Source organism: Larus michahellis, chromosome 6 (genome assembly GCF_964199755.1).
Source record: "Larus michahellis chromosome 6, bLarMic1.1, whole genome shotgun sequence".
Classification (NCBI taxonomy): Eukaryota; Metazoa; Chordata; class Aves; order Charadriiformes; family Laridae; genus Larus; species Larus michahellis.
Genome location: NC_133901.1, coordinates 45,409,168 through 45,431,570, shown reverse-complemented (window position 1 = coordinate 45,431,570; position 22,403 = coordinate 45,409,168). Strand labels below are relative to the sequence as shown.

Genomic DNA, 22,403 nt, shown 5'->3' with positions numbered 1-22,403 from the left:
ACCATCAAACAATCCCAACTATGTCAAGTCCATTTCTGTTGTTGTCTGTGATCTACACGCTGCAAGAACTCTCAGTCTTCAGCTAATGTTTCTTCTTTCTGGGTTACAAACTACCATTTGTCAGAGCTGGAGATTTGTAAAGGCCTGCGTGTGTGGGTCTAGCATATCTCTTCATTTAGACCAGAAGATGATGGGGGGTGAAGGGAAACAGGCAATGGGAATAAATGCTATTCTTGGTAACTGGTAACCAAACCCAGCAGTGTAATGAAGAGGCCAGCAATTGATAGCAGAGGAATGTAATTAAGAATGCTACAAAAAACAGCTGGGCTGCATGACCAGATTAGTATGGAGAAGGGAACAAGGCAGAGAGCAGGTATGTGCTAGGGGGGAACAGCAGGAGATGTGGATGAGCTGGGAAAGTATTCTGTATAAGGAGGGAATGCAGAAAAGCAGATGAAGAGATAGGAATGAGGAAGTGGGACAAGGCCTAGTAGAGTGTGCAATCATCTTTGACCTTAAAGCATTAAAGCCATTTAAAACGTGTCAAAAGTTATTTTCTCCATGGGTGCATACTGCATATTACCTTCTTAGAAGATGGAAATTGCTTCCCATGTTAAGTCCTTTTATATTTGTGTGATCTATTCTGGGCAAAAATGAATGGCCGTGTTTAAAACAAAAATATCTCTGTGCAATAAAAGTACCTTTTTTCCTTTTTGTTTGTTTGTTTTGGTTTTTTTTTAGTTGTTTATTATGATATTGATGAATGGTTTCTTTTTCCTTTTGGTCTGTTCTCAGGATTTCCTTATTTTGTAATGTGTGAGGGGGGCAGCTATTGTACCACTTTTATTCTAATGGTATGAGCAAGGGCATAAGTGTAACATAGAGAAGTGTAATTAGAGAATATTGTTTGACAGTTCAGGAGAGGATCTTCTAAACATTTTTCTGTAGGATATGACTGCTACCCTTCCAAGGAAAAAAAATCTTCTGTCTGAAATGTCCCACAAAATTTTCACCCCTTAAAGCATAAAAAAATCAATCCACTATTCCCAGGCAGTCCTCAGAATATTGGTTCTTTCACATTCTTAAGGTGCAAACCATAGTTTTTGGATGTAAAAGCTGTTATTGAATTCTGCACAGTAGTAACCTACAGGCAAGGTTCTGCAAAGCATGAAGATACATTGTTTGAGTTTCTTGGAGCTTGGAGTAATCTTTATGGCTGTAGATACAGATGAATCTCTTTAAGTATCCCAGAGTGTATTCAAGGCAAGTCTAATTAAACATTGTCAATTATTGTTCCTACTCTGCGCCCCCTTCATTTTTAAAGTCTTTTTCAATTCAACATTAATTACTCTGTCAAATCTTTCGGTAATATACAAAAAGTTTCTATGAAAGAAAGCTAGGATTATATTAAGAGAAACTCTACTCCTTTTTTTCTGAGTGAAAAAAAAGCATGACCCGTTTAAGAAAAGAGTAAAAGAATTTCTTGGACTAAATTTTGAAGAAAATTTAGTGTTTGTGAAAAGGATCAAAGTAACAACCTGGAATGTGTATTTTCATAGGTATATTTAAGTAATAACATTTTATGTAGAAGAAAATCCCAGATTTAATTATTTTTTTCTCTTGGTATGTTTTTTTTCTACTCCCATGGAAATAAAATAAATAAAGGATCTAAATGCAATGCTCTGTTCTGCTAAACTGGAATGAAATACACAATTTGTGTCCTGCTTCATGTTGCTTTATCCTTCGAAGCATACAAGAAGCAAATTTGGAAGTTGATGTTTCATGGGAGTTTGTGGTTCCCAGGCTATCACAGTGTGTGTCATCTTGTCTCCCGTGGTGTTACTGAGTATGACAGATATACTACAATTTCCCTACCACAAATAAGAATGTTTATTTTACTTATAGGATGCTAATTACTTAGCTATCATATCTTGCAAAGCTGTGTGAAGATAAGGAGGAGGAGGGAACACTTGAAAGAAAGGAAAAATGAAACCATAGTTTCGGTGCTGTCAGAAGAGTGGGTGTTATACGTAGGAGGTAAAGGCGTAGGGAAAAGGAGTGACATTTACTGAACTTACTGCTCAGGCTCCTTGTAGTTCAGATATGCCTACTCATGGTATTTGTAGGGGTAGCTCATGTGTGAAAGAGGAAAAAATGACCTTATACTTAAAAAGGAAAAATAAAATCTCTAGCCTCTGTTCTGTCTAAATCAAAAAACACTTTTAGCAATTCAGATTAGTCCTTTGTGCCTTCAGAACTGTCAAATCTGTCACATACAAAGACTACATCAGTGAAGGGCATGTATTATATTAGAAGTGTTTAATGCCAATAAGTAAAGCCTGTTGAAAATGTAAGAGTAGGCACAGGGATCTTTTAGCTATTGACTGCTAAGATTAGCTGAATGCCATATGGCTCAGTTGCATGGTTCTCTGACTTGAAACATCACCAGTAATCCTGCAGGCAGTGTAATATCTAAAACTAGACATACTGCAGAAGACAACCGATATAAGGCTCTACAGAGAGCAAACCTATCTGCTCTTTATTTACTCTTTAAATTTTTGGTGGGTGAAATGAACTGGGCAGCACTTTGACCACGTTGTTATTTACTCCAGTGAAAGAAGTAAAAATATTTGATATGTTATTTTCATGCTATTAAGCTTCTGAAAGCTAACTACTAGGAAGAAGATAATGTAATATTTAGTCATCAAGTTTGGGATTAATGGATTAGGATGCATGTTACTAAAAATCAGCACTTGTCACATCTATGCAAGTCCCATGAGCTATAACCATCTTGAACATTTCTATTGTTCCAGTCGTTTTCAATTTTTTTTCCCACTCTGCAGAATTTCCCAGGAGATGTGATGGGTCAGTAGCAGGCCAAAGAAGGGCTTCAGACCTAATCTAATCAATATTGTGACAAACGTAATGAAAGAAGCTATGTCACCTTGGAATCCCAGTACATTTTATCATCTCTGCTCCTAATGGGATGTGACAGAGAGGTTGATCTGTGTCTCCTTAGGACAGGAGAGAAGTTGTGCAAGGGCTTGTGCAAGGATGGCTGTGTGACAAAGGGTAATCTAACTCCGTTACAATCACAGTTAAAGGTTGAAACTAGAGGTCCTTACTTACACCTATTTACTTACTTACTTACTTATTTCAATAACCCTCACTTTCAAGTGAACTGTTTATGCATTTATTACGTTTTTAGCTCCTCTAAAATGTCATCTGTATTAAGAGAGATGGTAACTTTCTGTCTTTCAGCGGGAAGGTTCTGAAATTGGTTTGCACAAATTAAAAAGCAGTAGTCACTGGCTTTATGTGTATTACAAGCAAAGCACTTCAGTCCTCTGTAATGTTTTTATATTTTATTTTTAATTACCCCTTTTTGCAATCATATACAACTTGATCACTTGTTCCACCAGTATGTGATGCTTCTATGAGACTAAAGTCAATGACTTTTACTTCTTTTGTCCTGTAATTTGCTCCCTTAGTACTACTTTATCCTAAATTTAGCTGCTATTTTGGTAGTCTTCACTGATGCATTCTGGTGTGAGATCTCAAATTTTTGCGCCATTCTAGTTTTGAGGTGGCAGCTTTGCTAAAGATTTTTTTTTATGATAACCTCATTTTCTGTGCTGAGGATTGCACAGACTTGTACAAGATTGTACCAGACTTGACAGTTTCTGTCCTTAATTCTAATCATTCTGTTTTCTCTGCCAAGCTAGATTCATCAAGACCCTCCATCTTTTGGCCCATCTTGTCTGTTGTCTTTACAGTTTCTCTGTTCTTAGGTGTTGTCCACATACATGAAGTTACCTCTACCAGGTTATTCTCAAGGCATTTGCTTGCTCTGTCCCTTTACCCTTAGCTTTCCACCTCAGGATTAATGGCAATTACTGTCAAAGTGTTCCCATGTATAGAAATCCTGTGAACATGTAAGACTATCATTTGGCTATCTGGAAACTTGCAGAGATGTTACTATCATAACTATCAAAGTTGGTCAAGAAGCTCTCATATCTAATTTCTTTTCCTCAGGGAGAAAACCTTTAAAATATCTTGTGAAAATTTACCAGTTTCTTTTATACACATAATATTTCAACATGAAAAATTTTATTGCTTGTCCTTCAATTTTAAAAGCAAGGTGTTTCTGAATCTCATTTTCCATTACTGAAGTTTTCCATATAAGGATTTCCATAAATTGCCTTGATATGTAAATAGTGGAGCAAAGCTGCCTTATACTTTTTACTAATCCTGCAATTACATTCCGTAGAGCCTTTTTACTTTCCTTAATATGAAACTAAACCCTCCTCTCACCTACTCCTTTACATAACCAATGCACTAAGAATTATGGACATGACAGCTAAATCCAGCTTTTAAATCCCAGGCATAGTAGCTATGTGCTATTGCTGCTCACTGTTTCTTTCTAATAAGCTGTAAGCAGTGCAATATCTTATTACTTAATTTGAAAATCGTTTCTCAAGGGATTGCACGGCTTATGTGCATCAGGTCCCTACCAATCCACTTAAAGCTTAAATTCACCAGACTGAGAAACTCAGTGCGGGATTGGATCTTGTTTGCTGCAGCAGAAACATTCATTTCCCTTTAAAGTACCGGGACAGAGTTTCTGACCTAGTAGAAGTTATACTGAAAACACTCCTGAACCACCTTTTCTGGAAGTGGTAAATCCCACGTGTGTGCAATAAGAGCTCTCACTTTCTAATTGTTTTTCTTTGTAATATACCAAAATCTGCTTTTTTTTTGATTTTACAAAAAATATTCTTTATTTTGTTGTGTAAGCTAACAGAAGGCATATTTTGTTGCAATTCAAATGCCTTGTTACTGTTGAAATTTCAGTGGTTTTTTCTTTGTTTACTTAATTACTTAACCAGGAAAAAAAGTGACTGAGAATGAAATCTTTGAGCCAAAATACCTAACTTTGACTTGGATATCCGAAACTTGATTATTAATGTTCTGGGGAGCACCACCTGGGTTTGGGATGGACTGACCCCAAAAGGCAAAATCAAACATGCCTGGAAAACTGAACTTTAGATTCTGTGATTAGGGTCTCTCAGTGCACTGCATCACTTTAAACCTGCCTGCACAATACTGAAACAATCACATTTGGTGAATATTGGTTCAAACTGATGTTTCTGTCTTTTCTGGAATTTCACTCAAAAGGGGGAAAAAAAAATTAATGTGCCACAACAACATGAAATATCAGCCTCTGTTTCCATTTCTCCACAACAGCATTGCATAAAGTTACCACCACATAATCTTCCTTCTGGATGTTATCAATGCATTACATCTGATCTAACTACGACATAAGACACAGAACAAGCAGTGAATTTATAAGCCGCATCATAATTTTAAATGCGCTTTCTCTGTAGCATAGTATTAAATTACTCTAAATCACACATGGCTAGCTGTCTTTCAATGGCTGAACTCTGGCGTCACTGCAGTAGCAATACCTCTTGCTGTAGTTTGCTCAGAAGCGTATATGCCTCCTAAAACACCAGTAGCACATGGGAACAGATAGTAGAGAGCACAGCACTGCGCAGAACTTACCGGGGTCTCAAGGACCATGTCTTCTTGTAGCTCGGGCACCCTGTGCACCGGAGTCTGTCCCAGCTTTATGCTGTCACGGAAGCAAGGAGCTGCTTCACTGCTCTTTCACGTCTATGTTCAGGAAAAGTGTGCTGGGGACTGCGGTGAGCCCTGTGTTTTCCATTACAATTATACCCCAGAAAAAATGAAAGTGCTACAGAGGGTAGTGCACGAGAGGAAATTCTGAGTCTCAGCTTCCACTACGTAGGTGTCGTGTGCTGGGCTGACGGGTACTGACTGGGAACTTCCATTCCTGCTATGGTCCTCCTTGAGCTATAGCGAAACCAAAGTTGTTTTGCTGTTTTCTCTATGTATTAGGGTTATAGGAATTGACATGCCAGTTAGACCAGTGTGCAGATGCTGGGAAGGAAAGGAAGTATGTTTTGGGCAGGTATTTCTAACTGGCTGCTTTCTTATATCATTGCTGCTAAAATTTCTCCAAAATTGTGGTTTCAGTTTAGTATGATTTTAGAGCAGCATCTCTCAAATGTCTTAATTTGTTTATCTTTTTCAGGAAAATATAAAATTCCTGCAAAGGTAGTTGCAGATTATTTACAGTGTTTTCTATGGAAATCTGACAGCTAAGCACCAACACTCTGGAATTAAACTTGTTGATTATTTATTTATTTATTTATTTAAAAATCAGTTTTTATTGGATCATTCTTTGTACTTTATTTTTACACAGTAACATCCACAGTATACCAAACATTCTTCAGAAGCTCAGTTAAATCATACAGAAAAAATACCAGATATATTCTGTTTGGAAACCTGAATCAGTTTCCTTAATGGTATTATATCCTTGATAAGTAAAATAATAAGAAGGAATTCTCTCTATCCACATACGTCTACAGTCTGAAATCTTCCAAGCAGAGGCAAATCAGGAAACAGCAAAAAGAATTTTCTATGTAGGTGATGTTAGTTTGTAGTTAATGAAGACAGCATGTCAGCAGTGGATTTGTTTGGTTGTGTATTGGATTTTGTATAACGGTATAGAAATTTAAATACGGAGGTGGAAATAAGGAGACTAAGGAAACTGAGCAATTGGCAAAGGAAATGAGGAAGAAAGCATAAAGGTGACCGCAAAAGATGGCAAACCTTTATGGAAATGGAGCTGGCATTTCCATAGAGGAAAAGTGGAGGAATGGTTTAGAAAGGGAAGGTAACAAGATAGGGACATAATTATATGCTAGTAGCATACATTTGGAAGAGGTTGGTGGAATATATTTAATTTAATTTTGTATGGGGCGTAGTATCTGAGATGAATGATGATAATAATGGATAAGAAAGATTTGTCTTTTACAAGTGATGTGTATGTTTAGATGAGATCGGAGGAGTGGGTGACTGAGCAGCACGTAATGAGTCCCTTAATCAGACGTTTGTCTGGAGTGGTGGAAGGAAAGGATGGATAGGTGAAGGAGGATAAGAGGGTTTTGAAAGCAAATATCAACAATATTGAATTTTACAGTGAACCATTGACACTGTTCATTGTCATTTGCCTGCATTTCCCAGTGCACAATTAGGCTTCAAAAAGATTCTTTCTGCACCTGCTTCTAATGTCTGAACTAATTCTTATTCAAGTCTAAGACTGCCCAGTGTGATTTCTGAACAATATAAATCTCTAACTATAAATTATCCTACACCAGTGCTTTCAAATAAAAAAGAAACTTTTACGTAAGAATCATAAAAAGTAAAATAATACTTACTTTGCATTTCTTTACAGCAGTATTGCACAGTGGTTCTGCCATCCAGCCTTTCCCAGTGGGTGGACTTCCAGCTATTTCACTCTATGATTTTTGTCATGTGTCTTGCCTCCTTCCCCTTAAAACAAGGGGTGCAATGGATTACTATTCAGAACACAATGTTATTTTCCACTGAAAATGTGTTGTTGTGTCAGAAGAAAATTTGACATGCATAGTTTTAGAGAGGGGAGAGTCATAAGAAGGAGGAAATAGCACAAATTACGGTATTACAAAAAAGGTAAAAAGGCAGAATTTTAAATACTAGGTGCTGAGAGAAGGGCAATAGGAAAGGGGTTGGGAGGGTTAATTCCCCCCCAGCGCCAATGACAGCAGTTTTGTAATAGTCATTAAGAAGCAATATTTAGTAGAATATCAATAATATTTACGTTGCTAAATTGGTGGGTTATTAAACTGCATTCTGAAAACTGTTTAACAAAAGCCTTAGAATTTAGAATTTTATTCCTTAATGCAGTTATGGTGATAGAAGAATAATAGATCTTCTTTTCTTCTTGGGAAGTACTATGGCAGTATAAAGGAAAGTGACAGCACAATCATGTCTCATCAGAATGATGGATAAATCATTAACTATATAGGTGTTTAATATCTACTAAACTGTCTTAAATGCGACAGAAAGATAAAGAATATAGAGAAACTGGCAACAATTCTATTGGCACCCTAGATAAAAAGGACTGAAGACCATCCAAATTTAAGCTGTTTCAAGACACACTGTAGTTATGATAAACACAGAGATAATTCACCACTGACTGACTTCAAAACAGACTCTTGTAGGTTTTTAGTAGGACTTGAGATTTTTTTTTTAATTTTTTTGCTGCAGAAAGTTCACTGTTGCTGCATTACTAAGCTGATCTTTATGTTGTGATTGGTACCACTGAGTTGGGTGGAGGTGTTTGTAGTTTCAAGGTTTTTCTTTTTTCTTTTTCTCCCCCCCTAAATAAAAAATTAAAATGGAGCTGTGCGCGTGCAGGCTGGTACCGGCCACACGGGTCTGTTACAGCTGAAGCTCTTTTCCTTCAGTGGTGGCACTAACCTGAGTTGTTCTTCTCTGAGCAGGTATTTCTTTAGCACCAAGACCTCTACATTTTTCACATCTGAATTACTCACTGGAATTAACTATTGAGGGAGCTTGATAGGCAAATGGAATAAGCACACAAAACTTATTTCCCTTGAAAATCAGGCTAAAAATCCCCACTTATTTGCATAAAAAAAAGTGTGGGACTAAATGTATAAATATTTTGTAATATTTTACACCAAGCAGGTTAACAGTGAGTTATCAGAGCTATAATGACTTCATGGCCATAAGGAATTAAGGACTAAATCTTCATTTACTTGTAACTTCAAGTCTGAATTTTCCAAAGTGATCCAATGTCATCAATGAATTTTGTTTTCAGTTAGTGCTTGATCAATCTCTTAGTTTAAACCGACTTTTAAAAAACTCGTAGGGCTCATGTGGTCTCAATTAATCTATGGGTTATTTTAAATCAAAGTAACTCTGTTTTCAAAGCAAAATCTGATTCCTTTTATTTTTTTTTTCATTGTACAAACAAAAGGAAATATTGGAAGTAAGCAAGAAACATGAAAAATGCAATTTTGAGTTGGATGTACATAGTTCTGTTACTTTCATGTGGTACAAGGTTTTTCCGTGTTAATAATATCAATGAAGAAATGCTGTTTCACTTCCATGCTAACAGCTGCAGATTTTGCCTGTAACTGAAGCGAAAATATTTTGTTTCTGTTTTTTTGTTTTTTAAAAATCAGTAAATGTGTTACTCATTGATGAGAGCTTCTCCAATGACTTTAAGGATGAAGGTGACTTCTGTATAAATAATTTGAAGACCTTCTGGCAGGCCTTCCAAGCTCTGCTGTAGATGCCATCAGAACCTAATGCAGTAGGAGCACACAATTGTATTTAGATTGTCTTATTAGTAAACACGGTTACCAGGAAGCTGGCTATGTTTATGCAGCTTCCTTGTAAAGATTTCTTTTTCCAGTAAAGCCTAAAGTGCTCTAATAAAAAAGTATTAACTTCCTATTGTAGGGTATCTCCTTTTGCTTTTCCTGTCAACTCGTGAGGATGACAAATGAGTCTAGAGCAGGACACAGAATCATAGAATGGTTTGGGTTAGAAGGGACCTTAAAGATCATCCAGTTCTAACACCCCTGCCATGGGCAGAAACACCTCCCACTAGACCAGGTTCTCCAAGCCCCATCCAGCCTGGCCTTGAACACTTCCAGGGATGGGGCATCCACAGCTTCTCTGGGCAACCTGTGCCAGTGTCTCACCACCCTCACAGTAAAGAATTTCTTCCTAATATCTAATGTAAATCTCCCCTCTTTCAGTTTAAAACCATTATCCCTCATCCTATTGCTCCACTCCCTGATAAAGAGTCCCTCCCCATCTTTCCTGTAGGCCCCCTTTAAGTACTGGAAGGCTGCTACAAAGTCTCCCTGGAGCCTTCCCTTCTCCAGGCTGAACAACCCCAACTCTCTCAGCCTGTCCTCGTAGCAGAGGTGCTCCAGCCCTCTGAACATACTACATCGTGCCTGAGAATCAGAGAAAGCCTCTTAATGCCATAGTGTGAATGTGATCCATGTGCAGTTACCAGGCAAAGTTTGTCTTGACCTTCAGCATTAGCAAGATGTGACCTTTTGTAGTTGCTGCATTATGAATTAGGCATACGCCTGGGTGCAATCAACACTTACTCTGTCATTTCTTATTCTGCTTCTTGCAACCACATATAACACTTGAAAAGACTGAATGGGCTTGGCTTTGGCAGAAGGTGGATATGCCCATATAGGGTTAAATTAGGCTGTGACTTCAGAAGACTGCAGGCAGCCAGCTTCCCTTTTTGTAAAGAGAGCAGCTTCCTGCAAGCACTGATGCTGCAATATACCACTGTGTATATAAACTGGAAACCCCCATCGCCCTCAAAATTTTATGTAGTGGAACCTACAGCAAGTGTAAAAACAAAATGGTATGTTTATTTTTGGAGAAGTGGGAAATTACTGTAGGAGTAAAAAGTTCTCATGGGTTTTTTTCACCATCCACCCAGTTACTTTATATAGTAATTTGGAGGAAAAGACAAAAAAAGCTAATAAAATCCCAAAGAAATCACTGAATTTGGGGGTATATTTTTGCAGAACTTTGTATTAGAGAATATGTACTTGGTATTAGAGAATACAACAGTGACTATTCCTGTATATGAATACATCCTCCTTGTGGAGATATTATGATAATATTAAATTAATGCCCCAAATATAGTTTTTAAATGTGTAAGTACTGTTTATTGTTGAATGCAAACAGTTGTGACTTTTCCTGGTATAAAAGACCCATATATGCTGCAGGCTTAAAATTAGAAGCACTATACTTCCAAAGAAAGCTCTAAGAGTGCTGGTGAACAAAAGATGTCTTATGTGGGTAGATTTTGATTAATATTTCTAATTGTGAACACAGACATAGCCTTTTTTTGATCACTGGAAGTCACTGACTTTGAAAGGAGACACTTTTTCCCCTCCATTTTTTGATACGTGAAGATTGGCTCCAAGTGTTTGGCAACAGAGTCCATTTCTGAATATTACTACTGCAGTTTAGTTTTGATGGAATATTATCCCTAAGCAATGTCAAGGCTGCTGCAACATATGAATATGGATATAACTTTATTTTTTTTGTACCTGCATAGTGCCTATATTTTGACTTGCACTTCATTATGATGCTAAAAGTTATCTTGGTGTCTCCTCTTGCTTGGTACTGGTTTGTTGTCATTATTCATTAGTGCCATTGATTCTGCTGTTAGTGAAATGGAATTTTAGGAGGATGGGAAATGCAGAGAGTTGAACAGTTTTTTATTTCTAATTATTTGAGGATAGTGAGCAGTTGGATAGCAAAAGATATATATCTTGTTTGCCAGGTAGGAAGTTGTCATAGTGTGTATTCTTGGAAGTTCATCACATTTACTGGCATCTGAGAGATGGAGCAGCGATGGGAAATAGTGCTGAGGCCTTTTCAGTTGGCTGCCTTTTGGTGCTACTTGCTGTGTTTTAGTCCAGGTCCACAGACGAGTAACCTCAGTGGTGTCAGCACTGTGGTACTGATGGAGAAGTTCGACTTATCTGGCACCCTGCTGCATCTGCAGTCTTTCTAAGACACCAGAGACTCTGCTGCAGTGGCTGTTAAAGTCACTACACATGGTTCTGCCAGCAGGTCCTGCTTTGAAGAAATGCTGACCTAAAACAGGCAGCCGTTACTAGATTTTCATTGCTTTTTTTGCCAAAAGGGAGAAGATGCTCATCATGAGAGCAGGAATGCCAAGTAGTATGTTCTGATATAGGATGGGTAGCAACTTGACCTGGAAAAAGTGGTTATTAATCCATTATTCTACTACTTGACTATTACTCTAGGAAGGCGTTTGCAGGGATTGCAGGAACTAAGCTTTTTTTGATGTTGAACCTTTTATTTTGAATGTAAACTTGGAATAGTTAAAATAAAAGTGAAAGAGATTAGCCATGATTTTTTAATATGCAGGAATTTTTACATTTTTTTAAATTTTAAATCATTTATTGAGTAGTGAAGGCTTTGAGGAAATACTTCTCTGAATTATTTATCTTATATTGTGAATAAAAATGTGTTTCCTTTCATTTTTTTTTTAAAGTAGGAAAGAGGAAACACTCTAAAAAAAAAAAAAGACCAGAATATCTTTGCATGATGTCTGATTTGTGGCTTTCTGAAGGTTGTCTTTGATTGCCCAATATGACTTCTTGTTTAAGAGAGTGTTGGTGAGAAAGAGAAACTGTGCTTGAAACCAGCTTCTGTATTTGAAAGAAAGCCTTTTCTAATTTCTGATAATCATGACAACAGGATGCAAACTAGGTTTGATTATGTTTGTCAGTTAAACTGTGAAAATATAATAAACCTGGAAATATATCAAGAAAACATATAGATTATGACTATCTTAAGCTTTTACTTTAAAATTGAGAAAAATTTCCCTTTAGCTGTCCCTTGGTACATGGCTCACAGGTTAATGGCTAGCAAAGGAAGTGAAAATTTGTAATTCCTTACAAACATCTAAGAGCACATCTTCACTGTACAATGCAGGATCATGCAGATACCCCAGGCTGTGCTGGTTTGAGGCGCTGCCTGCATGCAGTGCAGATCAATGCTGTTAGAAGCACTTGCTTACATATGGAAGCAGCACCACAGCATTAGCCCAATATTGTGCCAAGGCTTTACACCAAATTAGGTATGTAGAGCTAATTACTGCATTTAGACCCTTAAAAATGGACAAAAGATGCTGGTAAGATTACTCACTTTGACAGTTATTTTATATGCAAGTAAGAAGATGGATTTATGCTGCTTCTTTTTATGGTGCTTTGGAAAGTGACCCTGGGATGTTAGATTTTAGCCTCAGGCTTTATCTATGGCTGTTGTTTCATGCTAAAAGCTGCTGTTAGGCTCCCAACCCTTGTTCCTCCCTCTGACACCTGTTCAATTACATCCTTAATGTTTAAAGGGCATGGAGAGAGACAGACTGAAAGAAAATGTTTTCTTCCACACTGGTTTCACTGTGAGCCCTTTTCTTTTGTTGTTAAGCAAAGACACTGTGGAGTAAGTAATTCCCATAGCTGCTTCTGCAATTTGCTGAAGGCATTCTTGTCATACTGATGAAGATGGCATTAAATGGTTTTATTACTTTTCAGAATGACATAATGGAAAATAAAGATGTGGACCTTAGGCCACAACCTCCATGGTCCCATCTTTGCCAGGGCCCATCAGGTATGAGCCAAGCACTGACTGTCATGCTACAAACACTAACTAGACAGACATTATTTGTGGAGAGTTTTCAGGAAGACAATAAACGTTTTGGACAACTGAGTAGGGAACAGCTGTGGGGTGTTTATGGCAGAGTTTTGCTCATGTTGGCAGTACTGCAAAGACTGCAATCCCCCTTTCTCCAGGTGTTGTAATAGATCATAGCAGAATATTGATCCTTTACAAAGAAATGCAATGATTTGCTACCCATAATGATTATAGAACACCTAGTAAGGCATATGTGCTCACAGAGAGTTTAGCTATGTACTGGTACTATAAATCTGATTAAAACAATGTGATCTTGGGAGTGTCTGAAGACATAAATTGGGACCAAGTCCATTTTCTGGTTCTGCTATACATTTCTTTGTTTGTGAGCTGTTTGTCAGCTCCCTTGTCCTTGGTTTGATATTCATGTGGCTGTATCAGCATTGACTCTTCTTATTTTTCTGAAGCATTCTTGGAGAAGTGGAGGATGGAATATATACTTTTCCCTTTCTTAATTCAAGTTTCATCTTCATCCATGTCCCAAGGAACATTTTAATTTCAGTACTTAAAGCTGCAAGTGGGCAACTAATTGGCAAGGCTGTACTATGCCTTACTGTTTCATTGTGTAGAACCCTTCATGATGCCGAATACAGGGCTCAAATTACTTGTACTGAGTCTGCTGCTTTTTTTGTTTAAAACTATTTCTATTTGCAAGTCAGAAGGGGAACCTTCTGGCTGTAGAATTGCTGTACACTTTTTAGGAAATAGGCTATTTACTGGGGATTTCCTTGGTGAAGCGTATTGCTTGGCACAGGCTCAACGTTTTAAAGTTTTGAGCCAAATTTTCAGTGGCCTATCTCCATTCCTGGACCCTATCTCCATTTTTGATCATCTTAGCACAAATATTTATACTCAGATCACACGGGAACATTAATCTCCTCCAAAAACAAATGTCATCACTGGTGAATCACTTTATATTAGCATTAATGCTGAACCATCCTTTGTCTCCTACTAAACACTCTCTGGTTGAAAAGTCGTGTTAAAATGTGGAGGTTTGGCTTGTGGTTTTGTTTTTTTTTGGGGGGTGTCTTATTTTGAGGGCTGTGTTTTGCTTTATTCATTGTGTTCAGGTGGTTCTCTATAGTTTGTTCAATGAGAGCAATCAGTGTATGAAGTGTATGAAAGCTGATGCTTTCAGCTATTATCTGTTGCCACAGTCTTGTGTTTTCTGATGTCCCCCAGTGCTTGTCCCAGAATAGAATGAGGATCCTCCTCATGAAGCCTCAGGCGGTCACCCCATGTGACCAAAGGAGAAGCTGTGGAAAAAGCAACTATCCTTAATTCTGAAAGGAAAAACCCAGCAGCACAAGTGAGGAGAAAAAAAGAAAAAAAAAGTCCAGCTTGGAAAGCACCAAACAATTTCTCACATAAATCTGCAGCATTTTTTCTTGTTTACAGGCAACTCCAAACTCTTTGATCTCAAAATGGTTTGTACAGTCACAATATGAGAATTGTTATAAAAGGTGTTTGAAAGTGATAATGTGGAAGAAGGTGAACAGGTTTGAGAAGCCGGCTTTATTCCAACAAAAAAGGCAATATGAAAGAGGGTAAGAGGGTGCCAGAATACTTCTGGAAAGAAGGGGGGCTGTTGTTGCAGCCAGGTTGTGTTTCATTGGATTGAAGTGAAAAGGAAGTGTAGAAATACTTGGACTTTGCACACGTTATGTAGCCATGAAAAGCCAGACGTAAAGAGTTTGAAATTCTCTGCTAATAAAATATTGCTATTATGGTAGTGCAGGCTTACAAAATAAGCGTGGACACTTCAGGATCTGGGCTGAGGGCCAGCAGACAGTGAACTCTGCTTCTACCATGACTCACAATGCTGCTGTTTTTCTCAGTGACACGTTGTTTTCATGGTAGATGCAAAAGTCCACTCTATGGGAGATTGACTTGAATGAATAAATAAAGGTTGCTGTGACAAATGCAACCAAAAAAAAGAAAAAAAGACCACAGCTTGATCACTGTTCCACACCACTCTAGAAAATGTGCCAAGAAAACCTCAGCTGGTGGATTCTTATCTTATGGCTGTGTGATATGTACAGGAGAAAGAGCATGATTCACGTATATCAGCATAAAGCGGCAAAAGAAAATATAAGGCACTTGGCTTCACAATAGTAAAGGATTAACTTTGTTGGTCATATCCTTCCTTTTTTGAACATTTATTTGACCATATTTTGTGTGCATCTTCTGGCATTCCTTTGTCACATAATTCTGGTAGAAGCATCCCTTGCTTTTTACAGTTTCTGTTTCTGGATGGACTTCTTCACTAAAGCTCAGGCTGAATCTCTTTCTTTGGGTTGTTTTAGTATGCCCCACTGTCATGTGGTAATTTATTCTATCTGTGTATTTATTTCAAACAGTGAGTGTTAGGCTGTGCTTTAACACTTTGGGAGTGAAACATCATGCAGATTGAAAAAACAGAGAGAATTAGAAACTCTGTGTGCCACCATATTACACCCCTCATTCGGCTGGATAGAGGTATGGGCAAAGCATTGGAAACCAATGCTGTGCTGAGCACAGTCATGAGAACTACATCACACAGTGCAGCATCGTTGATAATGTGTAGCTGATTCAGGGTATTGGGAAGTTACTGAGTCCTACTCATTGGACAATGTCTTCTGTTGGAATCTACACCATGCTTTTAAATTAGTTTAATGAAAGTTTTTTTTCTATATCTACTTTGAAAGTATGACGGAAACTGTCACAGGCTACTATAAACAGCTTAGGGATTTTATTGAGAAATTCTAAGAAATCTTTTAGAAAAATTATCTTCAAAAAAACCCATGCAAAAAACATCAGTTGCCTTTCCTTCAAGCAACTCTGCATGTCTTTACCCTTCTCTTCTCATAACTGGTGGGTGACAGGGTAGCGTATGATTTGATGCTGATGGCTGTTGAGAATTCCTCACAAAAGAAATGTCTCTAGTTTGCAGTTTGAAAAACTGTTCTCTGTTTCTTGGAAAAACTTCTCATTAGCAATACACGCTTGCTGTGGTGAGGAAAACTTGACCAAGAAAGACACTCTTGATAATTACAGAAATGAGACAGTCATCACAGCAAAGAGACACGGGGGGAGGGAATAAATCCCTAGTGAGTGCTGAAAATTTTTATTAAGACCTGTACTTCCAAGTCCCTCCTCTGCTGTAGCAATTACTTTGTGCATCAGTTACCAGCACCTGTTCAGCAGTTCTTTGCACTTAGGTTTTCCCACTGTGCAAGGTAATAAATTCTTGGGTTTGGTTTTGGTTTGTTTTTTGTTTTGCTTTGCTGCTTTTTTTCTTTTTGGACATATTTTCCCTGCCGCTGATGATGTGGGAGGCACAAGTCAGGTGTGGTGAGCACTTGGGTACCCAGGAGTGGTTTTCCCAACAACAGCAACACAAGGAAAAGGCTCCCCAGGGTCTCCCTGGGGCCGGGCCAGGTGCTGGTGTGCCCGCTGCAGCACTGCACCTCCATACAGATACACCCCCCTCCTGCCCTGGCATCCTTCAGTTTTCTACTTTGCTCAAGAGAATCAGTCCAAATCTGGCAGTAACAAGGTGAAGTTCGGAGGTGAACAGGCACCCTGGTACCTGTCAGTCAGCTTGCTTAGCAGAACATAACGTCTACTCTTTGTCATACATTTGTCTATGCCTCAGGAGAAAGACAGGTGTAAGTGTGACATGAGCAAATACAAGCTGAGCTGATCAGGAATAAAGGCGAGAATTGCAATTTCTGTCCTGCCTGATTACTTTAAGCATTTATTTTCATAAATCCATGTGTTGGTTTATGCTCGGTATTTTAGCATGAGGTTTGTGACAGTGGTATATGTGTTCTGATCACACTGCTTTGAAAGCCAGTGTTGGTATTTAGCGGAAATTTAACCTCATCAGCTAAGTCTAGCAGCTACAATGAGCTGGCCGCCAACAATGCATCACCCAACTGACTTAATAATGCATAAGCTGACGTACCAGCTATATAATGTAGCACTGGGCACTGCTGTCATCCCTGGAAGGCGTCTGGAGCTAAAGTATATCTTAATGCAAACTTTAATAGGAGTGAACTTAAAAGCCACCATTAGAAGTGAAATTTTATTTTAATTTTCAGGTCCAAGAAGGTGACAGTGTGTGAGATTCTCAGCCGAATTACATTAAAATCATTACGTCAGCTGAAAATGAGGCTCAGTGCCATACAAGGCGATATATGTGAATAGATGATGCCAAAACCACGTCCTGTGCTCTTGCCTGCCACAAACCTGCAGGCTGATTCTCACTCAGGCACTGGGAATATGTCTTCATGGAAGGGCACAGAGAAATTTACTGTCTGTCAGCAGTCTGGCTTGGTAATTCACAGGAAGTCTAGCCTGAGAGCCGTAGAAGCATTCTGATCTAGTGCTGTGCCCACAGCGGTGAATCCCACCCGGTGACAGATAAGCATCGTGTTGTTCTAACACTTCTGCTCTGCAGATTCCAGGTGACAACTGCCTTATACCCAACCAGCTAAGACACGCTTGTGCCCGTTCTGCCCTTCTTATACAGACATATGCTACTTTTATCCCACCCCGCTGTCATATTATCAGGAACTTGACCGATGATCCTTCTATTTGTGTACATTCACATTTTTTCTTATGTGCCAAAACAAAGGCTTTGTGTAAAGCCTTTTGTTCCTGAAATCAGCGTTAACCATTTGTGAGACATCTTTTGTCTAAGGACTCTTAAGGTGTGCTACAAACAACAACCAATTAATCTTTCCTGTGGGGAACTGGATTTTATTAGATATTTTTGAGCAGCTAGGTTTGTTGGCTACACGATGTTGAATGAGTTACCTAAAATAGGGTGCAAAGACTCAGGAGTGCTCTTGTAGTTATTGTATTCTTTGCCTCTCAGGGTAACATTAATTTAGTACTCTTCCTTCATAGACTGAGAAGGATTCCAAGAACATAAGCGGTAGCACTAAATTTAATTTTCAAATAAGGCAATAGGTTCTCTGCTTAGTGATTTTTGTCGTTCTGAATTAATGGGAGAGTAAGGTAAACAATCCAGATCCCATGACATCCAGTCCTGTGATCTGTTCACTTAATGGTACAAAACCGACAAAGAAACCCGTAGCAATACTGTCTCTCTTTGACCTTTCATCCCTCCTTTGTAGGTATGTGTGGGAGGACCCTTTTTCATGCAGATTTCCAGTAGAGATAATGTATAGTTTGTACAAGTGAAGTAATTTCAAATGCCTCTTAGCTTTCACTGAACTGAAAAGAGAATTCATTTTAAAAAAAGAAAAAAGTTTTGTAAAGCTTATTCATAACTAATCATAGCCCTGTGAAAGTGAGTTGTGATTTTTTATAGATAGTTAACATAGGCATATGAAATCACCTGTGGAAAGCCCGATTAGTCTGCATTTATCAAGCCTAATATAATTCCATCCACTGAGGTCAGTGTCAGAGTGCCAAAATATTTTAAAAAATATTTTCTGAATCTTAAGTCCTTCCTTGTCATCATTTTGTGATACTAAATACATCTTAGCTGATTTGGAAGACAAGCATTGTTGTTATTTTTTTTTCTACAGCTGAAAGTGGAGTTCTCCCCCAATTACTGGATGCTAAATCTGAAATGAGTAGAATTCTTTCTTCATTTTTTTCATTTCTCTGATTACTGTATCATGTAAGGACACTAGGCTTGATTGCTCTCTTAATATCAAGGGTACGTTTGATAATTTTACTGTATCATCTTTTCATGGTGTATGCTTCTCTTGAGAAGAATGTTACACAGTTTAATTTTAGATTAGGTACAGATTAAGTAGGTTTTTCATTTTTTACTTCTGAATTATATGGTTTACCTAATTAAGTTGTTATCATTTGCAAGTCTGTTGTGTAAACTTTTCTGCTTTTACATCTATTTTATGCAGTGAAGACTTTCAGTGGTGGGGTTTTGTTTTGTCTTGTTGAAAATACTTCAGGAAGAGCATCATAGAAATGGGGCCTGGAATAGACCTGAGTTATCACTTAAAATCCACCCAAGATAAGGTACACAGTATTCTTGGCACATGGCTTTGAAATGCATATGTTGTAAACAAAACAATTGTACTCTTTTCTTGTAGGATATTTTCCAGTATTTTTCATCTCTTGCTTTTCTCTGGATGCTTCCTGGGTTTTTATAGTTTGGAGCTCAAATGCGGGTACTGTATTCCAGCTGGAGAGACACCAGCATTGAAGAGAGTGGAAGAGTTACCACAACTGCTTGCATATAACATTCCTCTCATCTCTTAAAATTATTTTTTAGCGCTCACACTGAGTTACGTTATTGGCTCATATCGTGATCTGCTACACCTCCTGCTTACTGAGTTCCTCTGTTTGTGTGAGTGCATTTGCTAGCAGTTCTTCAGGCTCATCACGTACACGTCTAATTTGAACTTTGTCCTATTTTTTAAAAATTCTAGTTTGCCGGAACAGTTTGAATTTAAATGCTGCCATCGCAAGTACATCTCCTCCCACTTTGGTAACATTCCCAAATTTCTCATGTATAATTTATATAATTGCTGATGGTGTTAATGAAATACTAAACAGTCTGGGCAGAATAAAGTGTAGACCCCATACAATCCCACTGGAGATCGCTTGCTAACACAGTAGCCAAGGCACTGATAACCGTGGGTCCATTATGATTTTCCATTTGATTGTGGAACCTGCTTATGCTGATCTGCTGTGGAGGAAACTTTCTTAGGCTCCATTTGAGACAGCTTGACCAAATAGCTTGAGCATGGTTAAGGTATGTCACTCTTACTGCTGTATCCTTGTTGATAGGCCAGTTACCCTGTCAAAGAAGGAAGTTATACTGGTTTGACATGATCTGTTCTTGACAAGTTCATGTTGTCTATTTCTCATCACTTTATTGTGCTCTAGGAGCTTATAAATTGATTGTTTTTCTTCCTGAGTCTTCCTGAGCATTACAGTTAGTGTCCTTGTATGTAATACAGCAAGTCCCTCCTGCTTCACCTTTTAAAATGCTGTATTTATCTTTCTCTAGTAATCAAGCATCTCCTCTTCTATGCTCTTTGCTGGTTACGAAACAGAACATTATGGAAGTGGCACAAATGGAATATTGGAAAACTAATTACATATCTATTCTCATGAGCTTCTCATCTGAATATTGCAGCTATTAGAGGATTAGTTAGCTTTAACAAACATCAAATGTTTACAGCTAACTGACTTTTCAGCTTTACATCATGCACAATACTATTATGCTAAATTTGGTGTGATTTTTTTCTCACAAACTTCAACAACAACAAATCCTTGTTATAAATACAGTTAGTTTCCAGGACAACTTTTGCTGGTTTTGCACCAACGTACTAACTGCCGTGCTAAGCTGCCTTGTTCCGGCCCTGTTCCAAATATACACTTCAGTCTCTTCAAGAGCTCCTAAAAGCAGCATGTCTGCAATCCACCTTAACAGCCGTTGCTCAAATATGTCCAAGTATCTTTGACAAAAAATGGTTAACAACAAAAACTGGTGCTGATCTCTCTGCGTTTCTCAGACCTAAAGATGCACAAAAGATATAGCAAAACAGGGGTGTAATTGAAATGTCAGAATCCAGGGGTTTATTCCTTTTCCATATTTGCGTTATCTGTGCAAAGCCTACGTTGCTGTATTCCACATCCTTTCTCAGGTCCTTATTTATAAAGAAGGCATGTAACCATTTAAAATTTGTTGTTGTTTCATTTAAGTCAGAGAGTTTATTCCCAAGCTTAGCATTAAGCATACTTGCAAGCAGTCTCAGGAATGCGCTTCCAGGAAATCTGCTGCATTTCTCATGAGCGTTATCACAAATTCAGTTGACAGAATTTGAAAGAGCAAAATACTTTGAGTCCTTTTGCACCCGTTCATGGTGTCCTGTTTCATGAACTGGGAGGTCCTCTTGTTGCCTCATGTAACTTTCAACCTGCACTCTTTAGTCCTCAAAAATACCAATATATGTTTATTTTAGGACTGCCGATTATGATAAATGATCCTCTGACTGCATTGATTCTAATAAAAACATTAAGATAAGATATTCTCTGCATGCAAACTGCTTGAGTTACATTTGTAGAAAGAATTCATCTGTGTCATTTAATGACAACTCTATTTTAGAATTGAATTTGTAGACAGTTGCTGTCAGCCTTCTTCCTAGCACCTTACAAGCCTGCTGTGAAAAAGCCTGTCCTGAATAAAGACAAGTATAATTTATCATTTAGAACTTGTAGTTTTAAGGAGTCTCTGTCAGACAGGAGACAAGGTATCTTGTTTACAGAGCTGAATAACAAAACACAACAGTGAAGCATCTCATTCAGAAATATTAGTGAGTTATTCTGAGCTTTTGCCTCTTGGGTTTGGATTTGGCTTTCCTGGATTTGATTTCCTTTTGAAGTTGGTAGGTGGATTTCTGTTGATATCTAGGGAAACTTACTCAGATCTCTCATGAACAGATCCTGTTAAAAGTCACAAATTTAGTAGGATTGTTTTGGGCTAAAGATCACCTAAATGCCATCAGTCTACTATAGGTGGGGCTGCTAGTGTGTTTTAATCGCAGACAATCTCTGTTCTGTTGGTGAGCATTTTTCTATGCAAGGATAATGACCAGAACCATTAATAACACGTGTGATGACTTCTGTGCAGAAATTTTTATAGCGTAATTCCAATTTCTAGAGAGCAAAGCATCACGGTTAAGGAAGCTTGCTAGGGTACTAATTTATTTTTCAGTCTTAACAGAAAAATATAGATTATTAATCAGACTGCTTTGAAAATAATGATGAGCATGCTAGGAAATAAAAATACCACTGTGTGTTATTCCCCAACACACTTACGGGTAGGTCTTCATGAAATGTTCAAGGTAGGGTAGCCTGTAGAAGCTTGCAGAACTTGCAGAGCTACTATTCAATACATGGTGTGTAAAGAGAGGAATTCTGCACTTGGTGTTAAAAATAAGCTTTTGTCTTTTAGAGTGTAAATTCATCTTCCCTGGCCTTTTGGAGCATTGCTTTAATTCACACTTAATTCTGAATGTACATTTCCCTATGTTCAGACCTAGATTTATTTCTTTGTATGATGAAGTTTCTTGTAATTATATAGTTAAAATTTTCTTCTATTTTTTGTCAGTTTAGAAAAGAAGTAAAATGTGCAATATTTCAGTTCTTTGCACTTCCTTAATATATATTGTTGTGGTAGGAAAATAATTGAAAATAAT

The 22,403-nt window shown here is 37.9% G+C and overlaps 1 protein-coding gene across 3 annotated transcripts in view; it reads right to left on the bottom strand.

Moving 5' to 3' along the window:
- The window catches only part of RASGEF1A (RasGEF domain family member 1A), a 171,158-nt gene that overhangs the window by 48,863 nt on the left and 99,892 nt on the right, over window positions 1-22,403 (bottom strand). For 2 of the 3 annotated variants that reach the window (XM_074590105.1, XM_074590108.1), the window contains exon 2: window positions 7,308-7,422. The exons of the other annotated variant lie outside the window; for it this stretch is intronic. In XM_074590105.1, the coding sequence (XP_074446206.1) occupies window positions 7,308-7,349 (42 nt within the window). In that variant the 5' untranslated portion in view covers window positions 7,350-7,422. The remainder of the gene's footprint in view (window positions 1-7,307; window positions 7,423-22,403) is intronic. 3 annotated transcript variants of the gene reach the window in all.